Genomic DNA, 23,109 nt, shown 5'->3' on the forward strand with positions numbered 1-23,109 from the left:
AAATTGATGGAAAAACTCGGTGAAGAGCCAGTTTTTGTGGAATCCAGATTTCATCATGGGCATGGGAACTGAAGTGTTCCTCTGAGTCTTGAAGAAAGTAATTAGGAAAGTAAACACTGTCTTTATTCCTCAATTCTGTGTTCTCAGTCCTGGGGATGCCCATGGTCTCTTTAGAGTCCTCACTGAAGGGAGAAAAAAATGCTCTGACACCCAGGGTCTGTCACCAGAACATGGACATGTGGCCTGAGACCTCTTCCTGCTGGCCTTGCAGTTGTGCTGCTGGCCCCCTAGCTGACGTTGCCCCCAAGAGATGTGTGAATCCTTGATCTTATGTCACGTCCATACCTGTGTCTCTTGGAGCATTTGTTCCTGTTCCCTCCTCCTGGGAAAGCCTCTGATGCAGGAGTCTTTGCTCGTTTGGAAGCGGTGAGAAGGGAAGTTGCTGATGTTACTGTGGCCTGAGACTTGATTCCCATCTTGGGGTTCCCTAGAAGCTTTACAACTGTTTAATTGAAGCTCTTCTTTTATCTACCTATAGAAGACTTGGGTTTTCTGGCTGGAATATGGGGTTGGAAGTGAGATTCCTGGGGCACTCAGATTCCCATATTGCAGATGTGTGGCTCTGTGCCTGGAGAGAATAATCTAATTTTCAAAGCTATATAGGCAAAACACTATGAAAATTGAGTGTTTACTTTTGCAATTGAAGAATGCCTACAGCAGAGTTACTGTAACATGCTTAATGATACTCATAATTGTTATGCTGTCTGGTAATTTAAGCATAAATATTAAATAGTTGATGTTGAATGGCTGTAATTAATAATTCGTTTCTATAGCCAAACTATATTTCAAGTTTCTTTCCCAATCACATTATGTATTTACTGATCAAATATTTACGTACCTAAAGTATACCATGCTCTGGTAGTTCTTGCTATTCCTTGGGCCTTATACCATCTAGTCATGACTCCTAAAGTGGGTGTTTTAGTCAGCATTTTTGTTGCTGTGACCAAAAGACCTGACAAGAACAACAAGAGGAAAAGTTTACTTGGCTTGTAGTTTCAGAGGTCTCCATCCAAAAACGGCTAACTCCACTGCTCTTGGCCCAAGGTGAGGCAGAACATCATGGTAGAAGGGCGTAGAGGAGGAAAGCAGCTCCAGGCATAGCAACCGGGAAGTCTACTCATCAGGGTACACACCCCAAAGGCACACCCTCAGAGACTGGCCTCCTCCAGCCACACCCTACCTGTCTACAGTTACCACCCAGTTAATCCCTACCAGGATTATTCACTGATTGGGTTATGAGAGCCTTAATCCAATCATTTCACCTGTAAAAATTCTTGCATTGTCTAACACATCAGCTTTTGGATGACTCCTCATATCCAAACTGTAACAGTGGCTTTCTAGTTCTTATCAACTTGGTGCTAAGCCCTGCCCCCAGATTCCCAATGTCTCAAATATTTCAGTCATTCAAAGAGCAGTGTCTGGGTCTTATGCTAAGTGAAGCTAGCCAATCCCTAAAAAACAAATGCCAAATGTCTTCTTTGATATAAGGAGAGTAACTAAGAACAGAGTAGGGTCGAAGAGCATGAGAAGAAGATTAACATTAAACAGGGATGAGAGGTGGGAGGGAAAGGGAGAGAGAAGGGAAGTTGCATGGAAATGGAAGGAGACCCTCAGAGTTATACAAAAGTACATACAAGAGGAAGTGAGGGGAAAGGGAAAAATAATACAAGGGGGACAAATGAATGCCAGTAGAGGGGGCAGAGAGAGAAGAGGGGAGGGGAGGGGAGGGGGGATAGTAGAGGATAGGAAAGGCAGCAGAACACAACAGACACTAGTATGGCAATATGTAAATCAATGGATGTGTAACTGATGTGATTCTGCAATCTGTATATGGGGTAAAAATGGGAGCTCATAACCTACTTGAATCAAAGTGTGAAATATGATATATCAAGAACTATGTAATGTTTTGAACAGCCAACAATAAAAAATTAAAAAAAAAAAAAACAAAGAGCAGTGTCTGGGTCTTGAGGGCAGAGGCTGTGTGGTCTTAGGGGAGGAGGAATAGGAGAGCTTAACTTAGTATCTTGGAGACATGTGGGAGCCTTGTAGCAGTGGAGGAGGGGTGCAGATGAACACTGTTCTTCCAGCTAGCCCCTTACCCTCTAGACACTCCAGAAAAATGGAAGCAGATTCCATTTCAGGCCCAAGGAAGAGAAGTCTGAACTTAGAGGGCTGGGGGCATCATCTAGTACAGTGGTTCTCAGGTGCCCACCAGCAGAAGGAGCATCACTGAGAACCTAGTCAGAGATGCAGATTCATGGGCTCTATTCCTACCCTGCTGAACTAGAACCTGGGCCTGGGCTCCAGCAGTCTGTGATTGAACAAGGCCACTAGGAAAAATTGATGAAGCAATGGTTTAGTCTGGCCCCTTCACTACAAGTTTGAGGCCCGGATGGGTGAAGTGACCCAACCTCAGGCACCATATCCATGGTAAACACTTCCAGCAGAATGTTTCCCAGGATACTTCTACTGCCTGAAATGCACTAAGAGGGAGTCTTTTATTTTTTAATCAAGAAAGAGACTTTTAAAAAGTTATTGTCTGGGATATTTTAATTACACCATTACTGTGGTCTGTGCTAGGCTGTGTTATGGTGTCATGCTCTATTAACGAACAGGTCCCACGTGTGGCAGCATGTTTTCTCTTGCCTTGAAAAGGTTAGCAGAAAGTCCTGGCAGAGTTGAGATACCCTTGGTATAAAGGGCCAGATTATAACTATTTTAGGCTTTGTGGGTCAAGAAGCAAAAATCAAGGATTTCTGTAGTTTTTTAAAGGAAACTGCACTGAAAGTTGCCAAATGTTTTAAGAATTTGAAATTAGGGGCAGATCTAATACCATCATTTTGAAATAATGAGTATAAATATTTAATGATCCTACAGCAGCTGTAATATGAGAGTTAAAACCCTTAGATTTTGCTAACACTGCTGTGATTTCTTGGTTTATTTTTAAAGGAAGGAGATGTTAAAGTTATCTTCAATACAACTGAAGATGTTTTTTATTCTATCAGCTTACTCTGGGTTCTATTCTAGGACCTGCTGGGAATCTGCATCTCAGGTTAAGAACCCCTGAAGGACATAATGTGACACTGCTTATTTCTCCCAACTGTGGGCAGTAGCCAGCATCAGGATGCTTTTCTTAATGCATGGGCACCTCTGCCTCTAATATCCAAAGCTGACCACTGCTATTCCAACTGTGTGGAATTTGACAGTATAAATCCAATTAATGAGGAAACTGATTTCTAGGTGATTTATCATAAGCCATTAACTGGAATTTGGAAGTAAATGTAAAGGCTTCTATTGCCTGCAGGTGGAAAGAGGAGTTAACACATTCCCAAATATAAAAGACTTTAGTTTTTTAAGCTAATCTTTAAAAATGTTGCATTGATGTGGGTTATACTGATTACAAATAAGTTACAAGGTGTTTAAATTGCTGTGCCTTTGCGTATTTGTATAGTGGACCTTTTTAACAAAGCTGCTGAATCTCTAGCAGTGGTTCTTAACCTCAGCAGAACTAATTAGAATTAATTGTGGAATTTTAAAAATCAATATCCAGGTTTCCCCTTTGCCCAGTTACTAGAGATTATGGTCTTGTAAGCAGGGAAGGCTTCATAAGCTCCACTGGTGTCCCTGATGTACAGAGTGGGGAAATCTACAGTGAGGAAATGATGCTTTGTGGTTAGGTTGTGACCAGAGACCATGACATACGTATTGGGATCTGAGCACCTCTTCCCTGACCACTGCCTGTGTTTTCCCTCCCTGTGCACAGCCTGACACCTCTGCCTACACTTAGCCCTGGGGATGGTCCTGGAGGGCTGAAAACATCCTGGACCCTGAAGCCCACAAGGTCTTGTCCTAAGGGTGTCGAGCAGGGTCTAGGATGTTCAGATGAGTATTCAGTAATATTTTTCCAGCCACAGTGAGAAGGAATGGATAGAGGAGGGGATGACATCACAGGGAGAACACCTGTATTGTTCTGGGATCCAGGAGAGAGGGGATAAGGAACAGGGTTTGGGGGATGGATAAAATAAAGGTTTTTTATAAGTGTTTGTGTATCTATTTGTATATATTTTTATGCATTTTTAAAAATACATTGAACCAGTCTGCCTGACCTAGTACAGGAAGGGAGAGAAGGGAGTCCAGGGTAGTTAACAATAAGGTCCTCTTTTTCAAAAATTTTCTAAGTTATGACAGCAGAATGTATTTCAATTCAAAGTACAAGTATAGTGCACAGTTTTTTATGTCTCTGGTTGTACACAAAGTAGGATCACATCATTTATCTTCATACATGTACTTAAGGTAATGATATCCATCTCATTCTCCTCCCTTCTCCCTCCCCTTTGCCCTATCTAAATTTCCTCTATTCTCCCCCCCACCCAACCCCCATTAAGGTTCAGCATCCTCATGTCAGAAAACCTTCGGCTTTTGGATTTGGGGGATTGGCTTACTTCACCTAACATTATATTCTCCAACTCCATCTGTTTACCCACAAATGCCATGATTTTATTCTCTTAATGCTGAGTAATACTCCTTTGTGTATATATACATGGATATCCTTATCCATGCATCTACTAAAGGGCATCTAGGTTGGTTCCACAATTTAGCTATTGTGAATTGTGCTGCTATAAATATTGATGTGGCCGTGTCCCTGTAGTATGCTGTTTTTAAGTCCTTTGGGTATAAACCAAGGAGTGGGATAGCTGGGCCAAATAGTAGTTCCATTCCAAGTTTCCAAGAAATCTCCATACTGATTCCCATATTGGCTGCACCAATTTGCAGTCCCACCAGCAATGTATGAGTGTGCCTTTACCCCCACATTCTCGCCAACACTTATTGTTTGTATTCTTAATAGCTGCCATTCTGATTGGAATGAGATGAAATCTTGAAGTTGTTTTGATTTACATTTCTCTAATCACTAGAGATGTTGAACATTTTCTCATAGATTTGTTGATCGTATATCCTCTTAGAAGTGTCTGTTCAGTTCCTTGGCCCATTTATTGATTGGGTTACTTGGTTTGTATGTGTGTGATTTTTGAGTTCTTTATATACACTAGAGATTAGTGCTGACATGTGAGTGGCAAAAATTTGCTGCCATTCTGTAACTCTCTTCACCTCACTGATTTTCTTTTGCTGAGAAGAAGCTTTTTAGTTTGAATCCACCCCATTTATTGATTCTTGATTTTATTTCTTATGCTCTAGGAGTCTTATTAAGGAAACTGGGGCCTAATCCAACATGATGAAGATTTGAAGGTCCCCTCTTTAAACAGAATGAAATTAAAGGCCCCTGGGAAATTGAACAGTTAGCTTATGCTGAGGGTAAAGACTGAAAGGCTGTCTCCTGGCCTGGGGTGCCAAGCCGGCTGAGAGTAGAGGTAGCCCCTGCCTGGCCCGTCTCATCCAGCCTGGCTAAATTTGCAAATGTACATTTCCTGCCTTTTGTGTCTCACTTAGCATGCTGCCTTTCAGAAAAGCTTTGCTCTAAACTTCAGAAGATGGAATTTTTGAAACGATAAGTTTATTCTGTCTACTCTGAAAACAAGCTTTTAATAAAGCCAATTTTCCTGCCAATTTGACTCTCAGTATTTGTGGAGCAGCAAGTGGTGTGACTTGGCCTCCTCCCCTTCTCCTGTAGGTGTTACCTGGTAATCAGCCATGTGGTCCTTATGCCGTTGAGGAAGCAGGGCGAAGAGCAGGACGTGGGGAGCTGAAGAGCTCTGTTTGGACACGTGGGCTCCATGTGCAGGGGTTTGACTTGGGAAGGCGGGGGACGTTTCTGGGTGTGGACAATGTGGGGTGGGGGACAGGGATGGCAGTTGGATTCATGGAGGGAAATGAGATTTCCTAATGGGCCACCTGGAGAGGTGAGGGTGATGCTGAAATTGGTCTTTAAGGAGGCCCTAAATTTAATAAGACTAGTGGCTGAAGCAGCATCTGTGAAGGGAGAATAAAAGATGCTGTCTTCCTGGCAGCTGGTCAAACTGCAGGGCATAAAGAGGTCGCATTTAGCTGAGTTCTTTAGGTACACTCCGCTCTAGGTTCTGGCTGCACTACCGGCCATGGAAAAGTCCTCTTAATGAAGTCTCTTTCACTGCAAAGTAGATCCAAGACCAAATGAAATAGGTAGAAAATGTTTACTTGGCTGCAGATATTACATACATATACACATGTGTATCATAGTTCACCCCTAGCTAGTGACATTGACCAACATAAGTCTATAAAGTTGTCAAGATTCTAGAAAAATTTGCCTGTGTTGCTCACACTTGCCCAAACCCGCAGGTTTGAGTTCCAAAGTGTTATGAGACGGGCAGAGAACTGCACTTCATGTGGAATATATCATAGCTCAGCTGTAGCCTGTGTCTGGAACCACAATGTAAGCAGCAGCATATCTTGGATCACCTCCCAACCCCTTTAAGATCAAGGAACTAATGCATTCCCATTCCCACTCCCACTAAGGAACTTCCTATCCAGAACTGGGTCTCACTGTACTCCTGCTTATCTGCCTGGAAGGGGTGGGCTAGTGCAGCCCCCTGGGGCTCTTTCCACGATGCCATCACATCTGAGATGGAGACGGCCCTTTCAGGGAATAACAAGTAAATGGAAGAGGCAGATTGATTTTTTTTTTTTTTTTCTGTTGCCTGTATCATGCTACACCTAGGAGGTTTATAAATAGAGCTTAGTACTCCAAGGGTCACTGTGAAACTCAAGTGGGACAATGATATTTGGTTATTAAATGTGTTAAGTACTTATCTCTCTCACTGTCAAAGGTTCATTTTCATCTTTCCAAGTAGACACAGAGCTCTGCTGAACAGCAATGAAGTGGTTTTCACTTAACGTTTATGGAAGCCTTCCTGATGGCTTGTGTTGAGTTCTGGGCTGTGCCTGAGTGCAGTCCTGCTCTGGGAACGGAGAGAGTGGCAGTGAAGGATATCAGTGTCTGAGGGCCAAGGGACTCTGGCATGCCCATCTGCTGCCCTCATACCTGGAACCTAAGCCCTGCGGGAGCCCTTCATTGTGGTGCCCAGAACGTAGCCCCTTCCCACATCCAGTCCTGGCTGCCTTGTTGGAAGGCTTCTTGGAATCTCCCCGGGAGCCTTCAGACCCAGCCCCTTCTCACAGCACGAGTGTCTTCATGGTGCTTCTGACCTTGGGAGGAAGCCCTTGAGTGTTAGTCACATACTTCCAATTCTGTTTCAAGCCCCAAATCTGCCTCACTTTAACTTTTTATCTCCTCAACTTAGATAACTTTATCTGTAACCTTAGCTATTTCTGTCCCCCAACTTTACTGTGTACCCTCCCCAAATAATCTGATTTCTCTTTAATTCAAGTCTTCCTATCTCATACTTTCCCAAATCTGGCTTCTCACTATCAGGTTTTTGATCGTGTTTTGTATTGATATAATTTTGTATCTTAATGTTTAGTTTTTGCTTAACTTATAAAAACAGTATCAAACTGTACATAGAGTGGTCATCTGGAAGTTAGCATTGCTCCCAAGTTTCATTGTAGCTATGTTTTCCTACTTTATTTCCTACTTACTAACGCTGTCCATGGTGCTGACATAGATGATGTTGTTGAACAGAAAAGCTTAATTAAAATTTCTACTTATTCTCTAGCATAGTCTTTGTTTTTACTTTTTACTGTAGTAGATGATGTTTTTCAGTGATGGTGTAGCCAACAAGGGAGTAGACAGACATGGGGGGGGGGGGACAGTGGGTTGATTATCCCTTAGCGAACAGAGTGTATATTCTACTGACACCCAAAATTCAGGCCATCTGTCACTACAGGAGGAAGCAATAGAAGGGCTAAGTGATGTGTTCAGAGATGGGGTGTCCTTGCTGCACCTTGGCAGACCCGGCTTCCCTCCTTCCTGTTTGTAATTGTGTTGTCGGGGTCCTAAACAGGTAGTGCTTTTGCTCTTCATCCCTCCTTGGAGTTTCCAATTCAGGGAAAGAGTTGTGCCTTTCTGAGCCTCGGGGGGCTCCTCCTCTCCCTGTGGGTGAATCATGAAAAGACTAAACATAGGGCAGGAACCACCAAGTTTGGTTTTCTTATGCAGATACTTGCATAATGCTCAAGGGGGCTGCAGACACTGTGCCGCTGCATGTGACAGTTCTTGCTAAGGGCTCTTCTTTGAACACAGCCCAGGAGCTGGCCTGCTGATCCAAGTCCTTACATCTGAGATTGGCCATCAGGAGACTTATGTTCATTGTTGGAGACCAGGGTATTGGGGGTGGGCAGGAGGTAGATGAGCAAAACAATAAGCTGTGGAGGTGGGGTGTGCATGGAAAGGCTTCTGCAGAGTGATGCTTGAGTGTGATGTTGTCCCTGCTTCATTTTTAATGCTGCATCAGAGCTAAATTTGTTATGGGGCATTTGAGACTTCTCTATTATACAAAACAAAGGATGTAATGGTAACACAGCAGTTGTGGGGAGTCGTACAAAGAACTGGAAACCTGTGTCCAAGTTTGCGCTCAAGGTCTCACCAGCTGGGGAGTTCTGGGTACATAACTGGCCTTGCCAAACTTGTTTAAAGCAAGAAGGCTAACACCCAGGGATTTTGTGAACCATAAGCAAGAGTACATGGCTAAGACTTTTGTAAACCATTTAAGCATGATGTAAATAGGTGGTTAATTAATTATATTAAAAAGGAGTTATCCTTGAGCTGCCATAAAGCAGAATGATCGAATACCAAGCATTAAGAGCCATGAGATCAAAGAAGGGAAAAATCAGTTTGAGCTGGAAGAGCTTTAGGCTGCCACAAAGTGGGAGAGACTAAAGAAGCCCATGTGGCTCGGATATAATCAATCAAGAGTGGCAGGTGGTGCAGCTGGCAGGAGATGCTGGGCCTCAAACACAGTAGAGCATGGCTCTTATTCACAGGGATCCCATTGAAAGGCTTAAAGCAAGGGGAGATAGAGCCAGTATTCATGTTCAGAAAGTCGTATGAGATATTGGGGGAGGCTGGAAAGCTTTAGTGTAATGTGTGTCAGAGATGATGATGGCTTGGACTGAAAGTGCAGAGAATAGAGCAGATTGTATCCTGGAGATGAATTCAAGGCAGAGGAAGGAATCTCCACTGACCCCAGGGTTCTGGCTAGAGCAGATGAGTAGAGACTGGGGGTGATTACTTGGAGAGGGCCCTGGGCCAGGAGGGGCTAGATAGGTTTTGGTGTCAGGAGCCCTGCCCTCATGGAGCCTTGGCTTTAATGAGTAGCTTGTGAACTGACTGCAGCTGTCAGAACATGGGTGGGAGGATGGGGGGGTGCATAAGTCTTCAGAAGGGATCACCTGACCTTGCCGGTCACTGCCCAGATAGTGCTGGGAACTCAGATCTTTGGGACAAAACCAGGGCTGCTTCCCCAGTTCTGAGGTAACTTGAGCCAGGTTTCCCTTTGGTGTCTGTACATATTGCTGGTTGGAGACTGCAGGTGACAAATGAATCTGCAGAGCGCCCAAGCAAGGTGACACTTCAGCAGTGGCTCTTGAAACACTGCTCCGGAGTGGCTCCCTGGTGATCAGCACACACTCCATTGGGTAGGGAGAACTCAGTTGCCTTTACAGCCACCTGCACCACTCTCGTTGCCTGGGCGTCCCAATAGAAGTGATGAGGGGAGGTTCGTCCTGCTCATGAACTTGAAATGCTATAGTGGGTTGATGGGAAACTTTTGTAGGAAAGTGGCTTAGAAGCCATTAAATCTCAACTCTCAGATACTGAGAGGTTATGATGTGAGCTGGGGGAGAGTGGTGTGTATATGTGCATGCGTGCATGTGCACACTCGCCGTTTTACCTGGAACCTGAGGAATGGCTGAGCCCCTTTGGAGTCCTGGGCTCTTGTCTCAAGTACAGGCTTTCAAGGGTGTATTTATGTTGGGGTGTTTCCTGAAGATGGCCAGAATGTGAACAATAACAGGGCACTAAATTCCTTGACTGTGATTTGCTTTATTACAGAAAGGGAATATCCCTGGGCTCAAGAAAGGAGGATTTACTGAAAAGCATATTGGCCCAGGTAGCCAACTGTCATCTCTGTAATTGGACTCAATGGAGGGAGCCACACTTTGGAAGGACATGGGGTAGGAGTCCATACTTTTACCAACGTTCCCTACTACCAGTCCTGGATACTTGAAATTTGGGACGGAGATTTTCACTACCTTTGTTTTCTGTTGGTCTCCAAGAGACCTTTGACTGAAATTCGAAGCCATGACCCCGTGCTTTAGAAATGAAAAGACAAAGGACCAGAAAAAGGAAGTGACTGACAGTCATATCACGGGTAAAGCCACCATGGAGACCAACAGTGTGGGATGAAATGTCAGTGTCTTAAAAGTGGCACAGAACAAGTGATGTGAGACTCTAGGAGATGGAGAAATAATTGCCTTCTGGGATGCCAAGGCAGGGAGTTAAGACTGACTTCCTGACACTGGACATAGGTAGAACATCAGTGGAAGGGGGTGTGTTGAAGGTGGCCTCGGGACACCATAAACAGCAGTGCTGGGAATGTGTGCCATCTTCAGGGACTTGTGTAGCCCTGTGTGGCTGAACCATAAACCATCTTAGAGGAGGTGTAGAGATCTTCCTATACAGTCTTGTGCAGATAGATGTATGAGACGTGAAGTTTGCTTTAAAATGCAGTTAAGTGGCTTACAGAGTCTGTTGATGGCAGAATAAGGACTTGGGGCATATCCAGTATTCTCTCACTTTGCCCCATAGCTGTTAAGGGCTTCAGTGTTGTGCATTGTAGAAGGATTCAAATGCTCAGCTAAGGAGTTTGGACTTGATTTGATAAGCAATGAATTGCTGTTTAGCTTTCTTGAAAGGAGAAAATTTAATTAGAGCTGTGCTTTAGAAATCTAATCTGGCAGAAGTATTAGGATGAATTGGAGATCCCCGTACCAAATCAAGAGCTTGGGCTTTGGGGATTCAAATCCCAAGAGATTGCACTGAGATTATCTGGAGGTCAAATAAATTACTACTTTTTCCAAAGTCAGATGGCTAATCACAGTGCAACTGAAATTGAAATTCAAGTCTGTCATTAATGCCTGTATTGTGGATTCTAGTTGTCTAATAATGAGTTGGAAGGAAAGATAATGTGTTGAATGAGGTTGAGAGTGCTGTTCAGTGTTGTCCCTTAGGCACTGCAATGCAATAGTGTACGCGTACCAAATGTGCACCTGGCCCTGAAATAAGCTAGGGATGTGGGTCCTGTGTGCACAGGTGCATAGAGTTAAATAAGACATCAATTTCCCCAAACATTTTACATCAGTCTCAATTAGGGAAATTTTGAAAGGCACTCACTGGTGTAAGAGGTGAATTTATCTGACTCTAGCCTTCATGTTAGTATCCACTCTAATATCCGTCCAATTAGGAGCTAGCACTCATGGTCATTTCCTATACTTGTTCCTCCAAAGAGCCTCAAATGTAGTATACCACATTGGGGGCATTTATAATTCCTGATACTGTCTCTACCATGAACCTGCTCATCCTGCTATTGTCAGATTGCTGCTTTTGATTCTTTCTTCTAACCTCTCCACACTTGTCTCATAAACTGGCTACTTAGCCTTAAATGGCGTGCCTGTTCCTAAAACTTTCCTACCTCTTGTTTGAGCCATTCTCTTTCCTGAGCAGTGCAGGGCTGTAAGTGAAGTAGACAAGGGTCACTGGTTCTTACCTTCTCTATCAAGTGCATTAGTTTTCTGGGTCCCCTTGCAGTCCAGTTTGCCATGGACTTCCCATCTCCCTGCCTGCTGATGGGCTTCCTCCCCTGTCATCCACATGTTGGTTCTTGTTGAGGACTCTGGATAGTATGTCCCTCTCCATTCTGTGTGGTTCTTTGCTGAGGACTAAGACCAAGTCGAATCCTACACTCATCCACTTACTTTAAGTCACACACACACAGAGGCTGGCTGCTACAGTCCAGTTCTCCTTGATGCCAACATACAGGGAGCTTTTGCAATGATATTACACCTTTCAGTGTAAAGATATCACAGGACACAGAGACAGATGTTCTGAGGACAACAATAGTGTACTAGAACTATGAGGGGATCTCCAAAAGCCACCGTAATTCCATCTCCCATGACTTGATAGGAGTCTGTATAAGTTGCCAAATCATAGGTTGGATAGTCAGTTTGAAAGATGCATTTTTTTCTGCTTCATCTTGAGTGTCTGTGGGCCACTGAGAGCACTCGGGTCCCCCCCATTGCTCACAACTTGTGTGAGCTGAGACTGTATAGCACCTTGATGTCCTTGAAGAGTGGCTCACAGATGAGGTCTTTTCAGCCTGGCCCTCACAATTACTCCCCTGGTGTTCCCACATTTCTTTTTAAGTTGTACATTCCACGTGGGTTCTCTTCTGTCCATCTAGTCTATCTCAAATTAGATTCCTTTCTGTCATCACATCACTTTTCTGATTTCTTGGCTGTTGGCCTAGTTCAGGAGAGATGCCAGTGTTCATTCACACGTGTTGGTAAGCTACAGCCTCCCTATGTTGATAGCAAGAAGGTGCTAGGCCACCTGTGGTGACTACTGGGTTCTTCTTTGGCCCACTCTGCCTAGGAAGCCACAGGAGCTGGCACCAGGAATCCTGAGTTCTAAACCCATTTTCATTTAGAAAAGAGGTTTACAATCAGCGAAGCCCTAAGTGGCTTGCAGCCCGGCGGTTCACATTGAGGATGAGCCTTGTGCTGGGCACTGTTGCTAGTGCTGGGCGTTGGAGTGCTTGCCCTTGTGGTGGGTTTGGGAACTGGAGGAGTGGTTGAGTCCAGCCCTTACAGCAACTCATTTTCCCAAATCAGTGGCACCAGTGTTCTTGCTGTCTGCTTTTAAAATCATGTTCCTTAGAGACCTGATAGACTAATGTCCATTACTTGTCTGTCTTCCTACTGTTTTAAGGGGATAAAGGTAGATGCATTTTTTTTTTTATCCTACATAGAGTATCTTCTTTCTGTGTTCCATTTAGTCTGCCCTAAATTCCCTCATACTGCAATTGATAGCTCTTCTATCTAATTTCTGGGAAACGTGAGGCAAGATGAGGCTGGTGGCTACTAACATGTACTTTGTGATACAGCTGTAGGAGCTGAAATGTTCAAATCCATGCCTGTCAGCATGCTAGGCTCAATGCAAGAGAAGAAACATCCTTATTCTCAGACACTAGAACTTGCACAGTGGCACAGGGTGGGCATGTTGGAGAAATAAAGATGAAAGTGTATCTGTAAATCCTTGGGATGTATGTAAGAGGGAGGGAGGGGTGCTGTGCCCAGGATCCTGGAGAGTGACTGGCTGGCCGCCTCTGCCTTCTTGTGGGTGGTAAAGGCAGTCATGTGCACTTGTAAACCCTGTTCAGAATGGCTGGCTTCTTCCCGCTTTCAGATCCTGCACAGGCCTGTTGATGGAGGGCAGGTTATTTTTACACTGTCATTTCACATTCATCCTGAAAGTGGGAGAGATGCCGCAGGTTCAGCCCTTTGTCAGACAGAGTCCCTGAAAGGCAGCAGAGCTTTTCCTTGGCCAATGACTGACCAGAGCTGCTTCCCTTCCAGAGATGAGAAGAACCAATCCATCATAGTCAGTGGGGAGTCGGGAGCTGGGAAGACGGTGTCAGCCAAGTATGCCATGCGCTACTTTGCCACGGTCGGTGGCTCAGCCAGTGAAACCAACATCGAGGAGAAGGTCCTGGCGTCCAGTCCCATCATGGAGGTAAAGCCTTCCTGGCTGGAGTTACTATGCTGGTAGCAGGACTGCGGGGGCTTGAGTTGGGGGTGACAATCGTAAGAATCCTTGAAGGGGCTTATGTAGGCAGCATCCTTGCCTCTTCCTGAGAGGTCCACTTTGGAGGCAGAAACCATGGAAGTGGCTGTGAAGCCACAGATGGGAGAATATTCTCACTTGGTTGTGTCCCTCAGGTCCCTAGCATTGGGTGGCACATTCTCCGCATCCCTGGACTCTGCTGCGTATTTTAGCAATGGTCCTTTTGCCATCTCTTGCCATCTCTGCTGCTGGCCCCTTCACTGGTGCCATCACATGTCAAAAAAAAACTACTCCACTGAAACTACTAGATGATCTGAAAGGCCCACTGACTCGGGAGGGTGTTTTTTTTTGGGGGGGGGGAATCTAGGGTAGAATATTCTTTCCCCAAAGTATTTGAGCATTTTATCATTGGGGGTGGGGGAGGGCATTTCTGCTGAAGATCCTCAGGAAACAGTTGCCTGCGATGGCAGGAACTGGCCAGAGCAGGTCCTGTCCGTCTTTACTCGCTGCCTAAGTCAGCCAGGACTTCATGAGAAGGGCCTGGGCTGGGAGGGCTCAGAGCAGATGATAAAAGTGCAGGGCCAGGAACATTTCCTAAAGGTTCACTCCTGCTGTAAATAATTGTGTTTTAGGGTCAGAAAACCATCTTTTTTCTTTCCCCCTTTATAAGGACTTAATTCTGACAGTAGAAGTAAAGGGTTTCATAGTCCCTGGGCCAGTTTTGAGGCCAAGACTCTTTGTTATCTGGGCCATGGTCTGGTTAGGAGTGGACCTTCTGCTGGTCCTGGGCAGCCCTTTCTGTTTTATTAGGAAGAAATTCATTTGAGAACTAGAAGTGCCAAAATAGCTTCAAGTTTGCCTGAGAAGCCCCAAGCCCTGTTGATGAAGATGAAGTCACTTTCAGATTATTCTGGAGCAAGATCTTGCCTGGACCTTTCCTGGTCCCCTCTCTCTCCTCCTCCCTTTACTAAGTGAATGAGAATATTCTGAACCTTAATCCATAGAAGTTTAGTGGTTACCCAGGCAAAATCTCCTGCCTTCAGAGTTGTATTGTCAAAGCACCTTCCTGCACCTTCCTTAATGATAGGATACTACTTGTTCTTTAAGAATTCAACAAAAGTAAGTTTCAGTACTATATAAACTGGAAATGGTCAATATAGTTGAAGATGCTTTTTTTTTTTAATCAGACATGTGAAAATGGAAACTCCTATTTGTTACAATTCTTAAACTGGAGGATGCATAAGAATTGCTGTGAGGCTTATTAAAGCTCAGGTTGCTGAACCCAACACATCAAGTTTGATTCTGAAGGGCGGGGGAGGGGCTCGGCGATCATTTGCATTTCTTACAAGTTCATAGGTGATACTCACGCAGATGGTTTGGGTATCACATTGTAGAACCACTGACCTACTAAAATATTGTGAAGGGATCCCTGGAAAATGGAAATGAGTGAAAAATCCCCTGTAATATTCCAGCCTGCTAGGAATCATCCAGTGTTTGGGCATCTATCCTTCCAGCCTTCTTACTGAATGTTATAGTGTAAGCCTTGTCTGCATATCATTAGACTGCATGAAGTCTTATTGGCTGTCAACATGGATTAACTAATAGCTTTTCCATAATTTAACTCCCTATTGTCTGATATTTAGTTGGTTGGTAGCCTGTTCACTCAGTGCTTATTCTAAGCTCCAAGGTCAGGGCCTGGCCACGGCCCCAATTCTGAAGGCATTTGTAAATCATGGAGTTGGCCTCCCTGAGATCAGATCTCTTTGTTAAGGCAACTAAGACAGCACTCTATAGTAATCATTGTGTATAAGCTCAAATAAGAGAAAGTTTTGTTGTTGTTTTGTCCTGGAGTTTTAAAATTTACTTTATGTTTTAGGCAGTAAGATTGCAGAGACAGACCACTTTTAAAGATAGAAGTAATAGTAATGCTGGGCAAAACAGAAGGGAAGAAATCTTCAGTGCCTGGTGACTGAACAATTGCTAGTCATGCTGGGAAATCAGTAATCATAATATTGTACTAAACAAAACACAATGTTCAGAAAATTTATTGTGGTAAAATAACAAATTTCCATTCTTCCTTCAGTCCCTGATAACCTGTCTCCAACTTTAGGTCCTGTAAATTTGACTATTCTAGGGACCTCGCACAAATGGAACCATGTAATGTTTGTCCTTTTGTGTCTGGCTCATTTCACTTAGCACAATGTTTTCAAGGTTCATCCGTGGTGTACCATTTATCAGTATTGTTCTTTTTTATTGCTGAATGATACTTCATTGAGTGGACATCACATTTATCCATTCCTCTCCTGATGGACCTTTGCATTGTTCCTGCCTTTTGGCTGTTGTGAACAATGCTGCTCTAGGTAGACACGGGTATGCAAATATCTGTTCTGAAACTCTACTTTGGGAATACTTTTAAAATACCAGTGGTCAGAAATATCAAGTTTGCAGTACTCCATTTCGGCCTGAGTAGGTTGGTTGGGGGAAGCAGAGGGCTTTGGCATGGGAGAAAATGGAAAAGCCACTTGTGCACCCCCAATACACAAGATGTGGTTCATTTGCTGTGATTGAAGGTGTATATACAAGAACCAGCCTAATCTTTACACCACCATGTAAATTCATAAAACATTGGTTCGTTAATTTTTTTTTTCCATGTCCAAACTGGTACTTTGGAAATGACTTGGGTAAATCCTGAGGGCTCTTTACACCAGATGTAGAATTTTGCCATCATGGAAACTGTCCCTTGAGCTGTTACTCACTGATATCTTTGAGAGAGAGTTTGGACTGGACATGAAGAGGAAGATGTATAGCTGGTAAGAACCCTGAGTGGAATTAAAAGTGTGCCCAGGCAGTGAACTGAGTTTTGCATTGCCGAAGTCTGCAAACATAACTTTTTAGAAGATTCGAGTCAAGCCTGTCCTTGGATCAGGAAGCCCCATCAGCTGTAGCTCCTCAGAGGGTTGTAACCACCACAGGCATGTCTTAATCAGGGACAGCTGATTACTCTGCCCCTGTTCCAGGGAAGGGTGACACCTCCCCCACGAAGTAATCAGTTGTGGTTATGTCATCATCTCCTTGCTTCTGCAGCAGCCCAGAACTGCAGAGGTCTCCTGGGGAGAGGAGAGCCAAGGGCAGAATTCCCAGTGGGCCAGCTAAGTGGCAGCTGTTGGAATTAAGGTTGCTGGAGGACGGATTGGGATTGGCTGGGACAGATTGGGATGATTTATTGTCAGCACTGGTGCTCTCTGACCCCATTCTGTTTAAAGGCTTGTCAGCCTCCCAGGAGTAATTTGTTCACAAGTCTGCACTGATTGAAAGAGTATTGCTAATCAAGAGACTATAGGAGCAGGGACAGAACCCACATCTAGGATAGAGGGTCACATGGCTTTTTAGGATGACAGCAGTCTGTAGGCATGTAAGTCCAACAGCCACAGAGAAATCCCCTTGCAGATGAAAGGGACCAAGAGTATAGTGAACAAAAATGATAAAAACTAAGACCAGATAAACTTTCAAGGTTTTTTTTTTTTTTCCTTTTAAAAAGAAAGCCTGCAGCTATTAGCCCATTCATATAAGAGCCTGGCCCCTGTGTACCTTACCCGTCTCGCATCCTCTAATGTTCTCCATGCATCTGCAAACTCTAGCCCCTCTACATCTGTCCAGTCTCTCACCCTGTCCCTTTGTCCTTTCTCTTCCCTGCTGATAGAATTCTATTCCAAGATTCACTTCAATTTTTTTCCAAACAGGCCTTTCCTGTTCCACTGGGCATGGCTAACTGCTCCATTGTTTCCCTAGTACTTGATATGTCTCTTGATTGTACAATTCAATTATATTGAAATCATTGCAGTCCATTTGTGTTTTACTATGTATTTGTGTATACATACACAATAGTTTTTTGATGCTATGTAAATGGTATCCTGTTCCATCAACTGTTTCGCAACTTGCGCTTTCGTCAACATCGTTTATCCATGAACTGTGTGCTGTAGTTTATTTAACAGCCTTATAGTGTCTCTTTATATGACTCTGCCACATTTGTTTTCACCTGGTGGACATTAAGGTTGCATTTTTTATTGTTAAATAGCATAACACACTTGTATGCCCATTTGAGAATTTGTCTAGGGGTTATCTAAACATGGAATTGCTGGATTGTCATATGCTTCTATGGGCCCTTTTAGTAGATGGGCCCAGTTATCTTGCAGAATGATTGTTCTAGTACTCAGATCCACCAAGTCACTTTGTGAAGCAGCCTAGTGAGGGAAGAAGACGGACCTTTGGGCAGTGATCTTTAGACCCTGGGTGAGGTTTTCCTAAGTTGTTACAAGGAATGATCTCAGACATAGTGAGATTTACTTACTGCCTTTTTACAAATTAAGATGTTTGAACTTTTTGAAACTAAATGTTTGAAGTTGGAACTTGTTGAAACTGGATTATCCTTTAGAGTTTTCCACAAACGGGTCTTTGTTGATTGCATCCTCATAATTGTTCCACATGTTCCTTTGTCCCCTGTGTTTCCTGTAAAAGCATAGTAAAATTTAGATGTGTTGATTTTTTTTCTTTTTTTAAAATAAGAAACCTTACTCAGGCAGTCTTGTGGGCCCCCGCTAAGGGCTTCCGTCAGCAGTCATTGGTTATGCCTAGATCTATTAATTCATTACATTGTAAGATGGTGATATTCTTACTGTTATTCTTTATGCATTTGTTAGCTGGAACAAACCTATAAAAGGAGCTTCCCCTCACCAACCATTTAGTTACCCTGAGACGCAGGTTGCATAGGACAGCTAAAGCAGATGTTCAATTCCTTATTGACTAATTTGAGAGTAATGAATCCATAACTCCCAGCATCGTCTAATAAGTATTTATATATTTACTTTTGATGCAACACAGCCATTTGAGCTGTGAGAAGCTGCCCATGTGCATGGCTGCTTCCTGAGTGGTGGAGAGCTGGAGAACTGTGACTTCACATAGAAGGAACACGGACTTCAGACCTGGGCATGTCTGAGCTAATGTCTTGGCATGGCCATTTTGCAGCCATGCAAACCTTGACACATTCCTTGACCTTCTTGAGATTTTTTTCTCCCTGAGTGAGGTGAAAGGTTATAATGCCTATCTCATAGGGTTCGTGTCAGAATTAAATAAGGCATCCAACCCAAGGACTAGCTCGTGTTGGAAGCCTGGGAATGCTTTTATCAATATTTTTGGGAATGTAGCTTGCCTTTCCAACATCCAAATGAAACTGGCTTGCTTAAATGTAACAGCCATTGTCCTGTGAGTCCTGAAGGGTCTGACCTCTGGAGGGGAAGTGGGTACTCTGAGATCTCTGCTGAGGTGGTGAGGTTGATGGGTGCTAAGGGCACAAATGCCTGTCTCCTTTGGTTGGCTTACAAGATTACAGACATGAAGTTTACTATATAAACTCAGAAGCATCTTTGGGGGTCTCCTGTCTGCCTCATGAGGTCTAGCTGTCCCCGGACCTTGGGTCCAGTAAAGAGATGCCTTACAAAGTCATTCAGCACACAGGGTTGTACTTAACTCCACTTCCCTGCAGGGGAAGTATATATGTGGAGTGTAGGCTGCATTACATACTTTAAACCCTAACAGAAAAACTATATTCACAACCTAAACTGGAAGTTGTAGGATTCTAAAATGGCAGGTGGCCAGAAAAGATGAGGAATCCAAAATTCTCATTTCAAAATAGAAAAACCAAAGTTCATTTATAGTTTCATTCACTCAAATGTTTGAGTGCCTACCACATGCAGGTGCTAGAGAACCCTGCTGAAGCAGGATGGGTAGGGCATGGGCAAGGGAGGGAAAGGGGACATGCAGGGCCTGGGAGAGCATGTGGCAGGAGGCCCTCCCTAGCCTGTGGGGTCCGGGAAGTCCTGCCCGTCATAAGGTTGAGACCTGAGGGAAGAGGAGGAGCCAGGTAGGTGCAGGGAGCTCTGGGAAGAAAGCTGCCAGCAGAGGGGACTGTGTGTGAGAAACTTGGGTGAGGGCAGAGTGCACGTGGGTGCCACTGAGAAAGGAGGCATTCAGGACTGTTAGGTGAGGACTCTGGCAGGGCTGGGTGGATCCGGCCTGGCACATGAGTCAGGATGAGGACTGAAGACTGTTTCAGGGCAGAAGAGGCCGTTGAAGCATTTCACACAGGGAATACAACCAGGTTCACATTTCAGAAGGATGGCCCTGGCAGTCAAGTGGAGAATTGGCAGCAGGATGCAGGAGCAGGGAGACCTGTTGAGAGAACACTGAAGTTGTCCAAGAAAGAGACAATGGTGATGTGGGCCTTGGCAGTGGACAGAAGCAGGAAGAGATGCTCCACCATTTGTGACAGCATGTTGGACGTAATTAGAGAGGGCAGGAAGGTAGGCAGAGCAGGCCAGGCCTGGCCCAGGCTGAGCTGCTTCCCTAGGGAGTCATGTGACTCAGCTGAGGCACAGTAAGCTATGCTCACCTACAGGTAGGAATGGCAATAGTTTTCCTCCTGGAGGCTTGGTGGGGTATTTTTATTTTATTTTATTTTTTATCAGTATTAGTTGAGGTCAACTTCTTGACCTCTGAAGCGCTAGCTTCTAGCTGTTTGCTAGCCTTGTAAATGCATGCCAGCTGAGCATTATGGGCTTGGGGCTGTCAGGAGATGATGGTAGTTCTGTTGCTTCAATTCAGCTAGGCCCAGGTGGAAGATGGGTTGGGGTTTCAGCTTCTCTTTCAATGTCTTTATGCCTCATTGTTCCTAGACTGCTAAAAAGCTAGTGGGTATTTCTAAAGATGTTTTCTTTTTTTTTAAACTGTAGGAATGTAAACATATGAAAGGGATTAAAATGCTAACATTTTTTTTTTTTTTTACCAATACATTAGTAGTGGGATGTTTTATGGAAAGCTTATACTGATGAGACCAGTTGTGTAGCTACTGATTTTAAAAGTCATCCAGTGTTTTGAATGTCCCCGCTGCTGCATAAGAAGTGATACTGAGATGGTGACTTCCTGACTGGTCCTAGTAATGAGATGTGTCAACTGGTCCATTCCTAGGAAATACCACTTGTCGGTTGGGAATAACAATACTTGGAGATCTGATCAAAGTGGATGAAACCTGGGAAGGTTTGTTTCTCTCCCAGAAAGTTCAGAGCTAATGGGCACTACCATTGGTTTAGTGGCTAAAGGATGTCAGCTGAGATCTGGCTCTAGGTCCCATGATGAATGCTATAGCTACAGCCATTGCATGTGTACTTTAGGCTGGAGGAGGAGGAAGACGGGGACAATGGGGTGCACCTCCCTGCTGGTTAATCTCTTATAAAGAGCTCACTAATAAACTCATGACTGTCACTGGCCATCCTTAGGAGTGAAGGAGGCTGGAAATTAAATTTAAGTCGAACGCAATTTTTAACTTGGTTCCTTGTCATTGCAAAAGTTGAGGGAGGGAAAGGAGATAGACCCTGTTACAAATATCCAGCCTGAAATGAGGAAAGGCTTCATTTTTTGCACAACCCCTTTGTTCTTTGTTGATTCCAGGCCATCGGGAATGCCAAAACCACTCGGAATGACAACAGCAGCCGCTTTGGAAAGTACATTCAGATCGGCTTTGACAAAAGGTACCACATCATTGGGGCCAACATGAGGACCTACCTGTTGGAGAAGTCCAGAGTCGTCTTTCAGGTGAGTGAGGGACTGGGGCCTGTTGTATTTTTGCCCCTCACTTGATGCTGCCTGCCCCACTCCCCGTGCCCAAAGAGCAGCTCATCTTTTGAGCCTGGATTTGGATGTTCTTGGTCTTCTGCTTTCCTTTTGTTGATGGTATTCATTTCAAATGAAACAGAAATTTGGCCTCAAAGTCCTTTACCTTGCATTGCTTTTTGATTCAACCAACAAATTGAGGGCCTCTAATGTGTCAGACCTGTGCTAGACCCCAAAGACGCAGTCGAGAATAAAATCTGTTTCCTTGTGGATTTTCAGTCTAATGATCAGGGACTATCATATGTACAGTCTGTGATTTGAGCTTTCACATGAACCTTAGTAGGTTGAAAGTGTATCTGTTTTCACATTTGGCTACTTGGCTTACTTTTCAATAAGTGAGTGGAGTTCTCACTTCTTCCCAGGCTTGATTGCTCTCAGCTTACCTTCCATTTCCTCCTGCCAACTGGGCCGTGCCTCTAGGTGACTGCCCTCCCCTGGCAGCACGCGGTTCAGCTCACAACCCCATCCACAGCCCTCTTGCAGCTCCCTTTTGTCCTCATCACTGAACCAAAGTGACAGTGCATGTCCTGAGGCTGGCACGCTGCTCCCCTGGGTGAAGTGGCTTCCTGGTGCTCACATTTTGGCTACCTTCAGAGGAGACATTGGAAGGCTTCAGAATCCGATCCCTTCAGCTGTTTGTCTTAGCTCCATGCTGATTTTTAGCAAACACCTAATGAATTCAAACAAGCTCTCCTCTCCCCTTTTTGCCTGGCTGTCCTTGGTACCTCCTGGTTGGTTTCCCAGCCCCACATTCTCACTTCTGTAGTGCAGGGGCTGGCCTCTGCTGAGTGCAGTCCAGGGTGCTCTGCGGCCTCTCCCTGGCACCCCTTCCTGAGCTTTCCTTTTGCTCACCACCGTCACTTGGCCAATTTAAGCCATTCTGGCTTCAAGTGTCCACCAGAAGTCCCTTCTCAGTTGTGGACCTTTCCTAACTGCTCTGACTCAGTGGGCCAGCACAACTTTCACTAAGCTCCAAGCTTCCCAGAGGAGAAAGTTTACAGCAAGGAAATTATAAGCCCTGGAGCATTAGTCAAGCAGCACAGAAGACTACATATCTGCTGATTGACTGACTCTCCATTTGCGGAATAACAATGATGTCTTGTACAGAAGGAAAAAGAAAATGCATGCTTTTGTGTAAGTCAAGAGGTAAAACTCATCAGTTTAGGAGAACCCATAGCACATGGAAAATCTGGCAGTGGGACTTGAAGGTGGAAGGCTATGTGGTGGGTTCAGTTCCCACCACCTGGAGCATCTGGGCTCAGAATAGATGAGAGGGTGATCTTGGAGTCTTGGCCTTAAAACTCATTCACCTTTTCCTCCTCCAGGCAGATGATGAGAGGAATTACCACATCTTCTACCAGCTCTGTGCTGCCGCCAGTCTCCCAGAATTTAAAGAGCTTGCACTAAGTAAGTCAGCAGGTGTATGCTGTGCTCAGGGTGGGCGACAACCACTGGAACAGCGTAGAGGCTCTGCGGGGGCCTGGATGCTCTGCTCAGAGTCCTCTGATACAGGTTCCTGTCTGAGCTCTGTCCTGAGACAGAGTTGTTTGTTCTTTGTCGATTCCAGGCCATCTGGAATGCCCAAACCACTCGGAATG

General features: G+C 44.5%; 1 protein-coding gene across 1 annotated transcript in view; it reads left to right on the forward strand.

The window, feature by feature from the left end:
* The window catches only part of Myo5b (myosin VB), a 307,445-nt gene that overhangs the window by 142,415 nt on the left and 141,921 nt on the right, over positions 1-23,109 (forward strand). The window contains exons 5-7 of the mRNA XM_071602835.1: positions 13,582-13,738; positions 21,290-21,433; positions 22,837-22,918. Coding sequence (XP_071458936.1) covers positions 13,582-13,738; positions 21,290-21,433; positions 22,837-22,918 — 383 coding nt within the window. The remainder of the gene's footprint in view (positions 1-13,581; positions 13,739-21,289; positions 21,434-22,836; positions 22,919-23,109) is intronic.

Source organism: Marmota flaviventris, chromosome 16, assembly GCF_047511675.1.
Source record: "Marmota flaviventris isolate mMarFla1 chromosome 16, mMarFla1.hap1, whole genome shotgun sequence".
Classification (NCBI taxonomy): domain Eukaryota; kingdom Metazoa; phylum Chordata; class Mammalia; order Rodentia; family Sciuridae; genus Marmota; species Marmota flaviventris.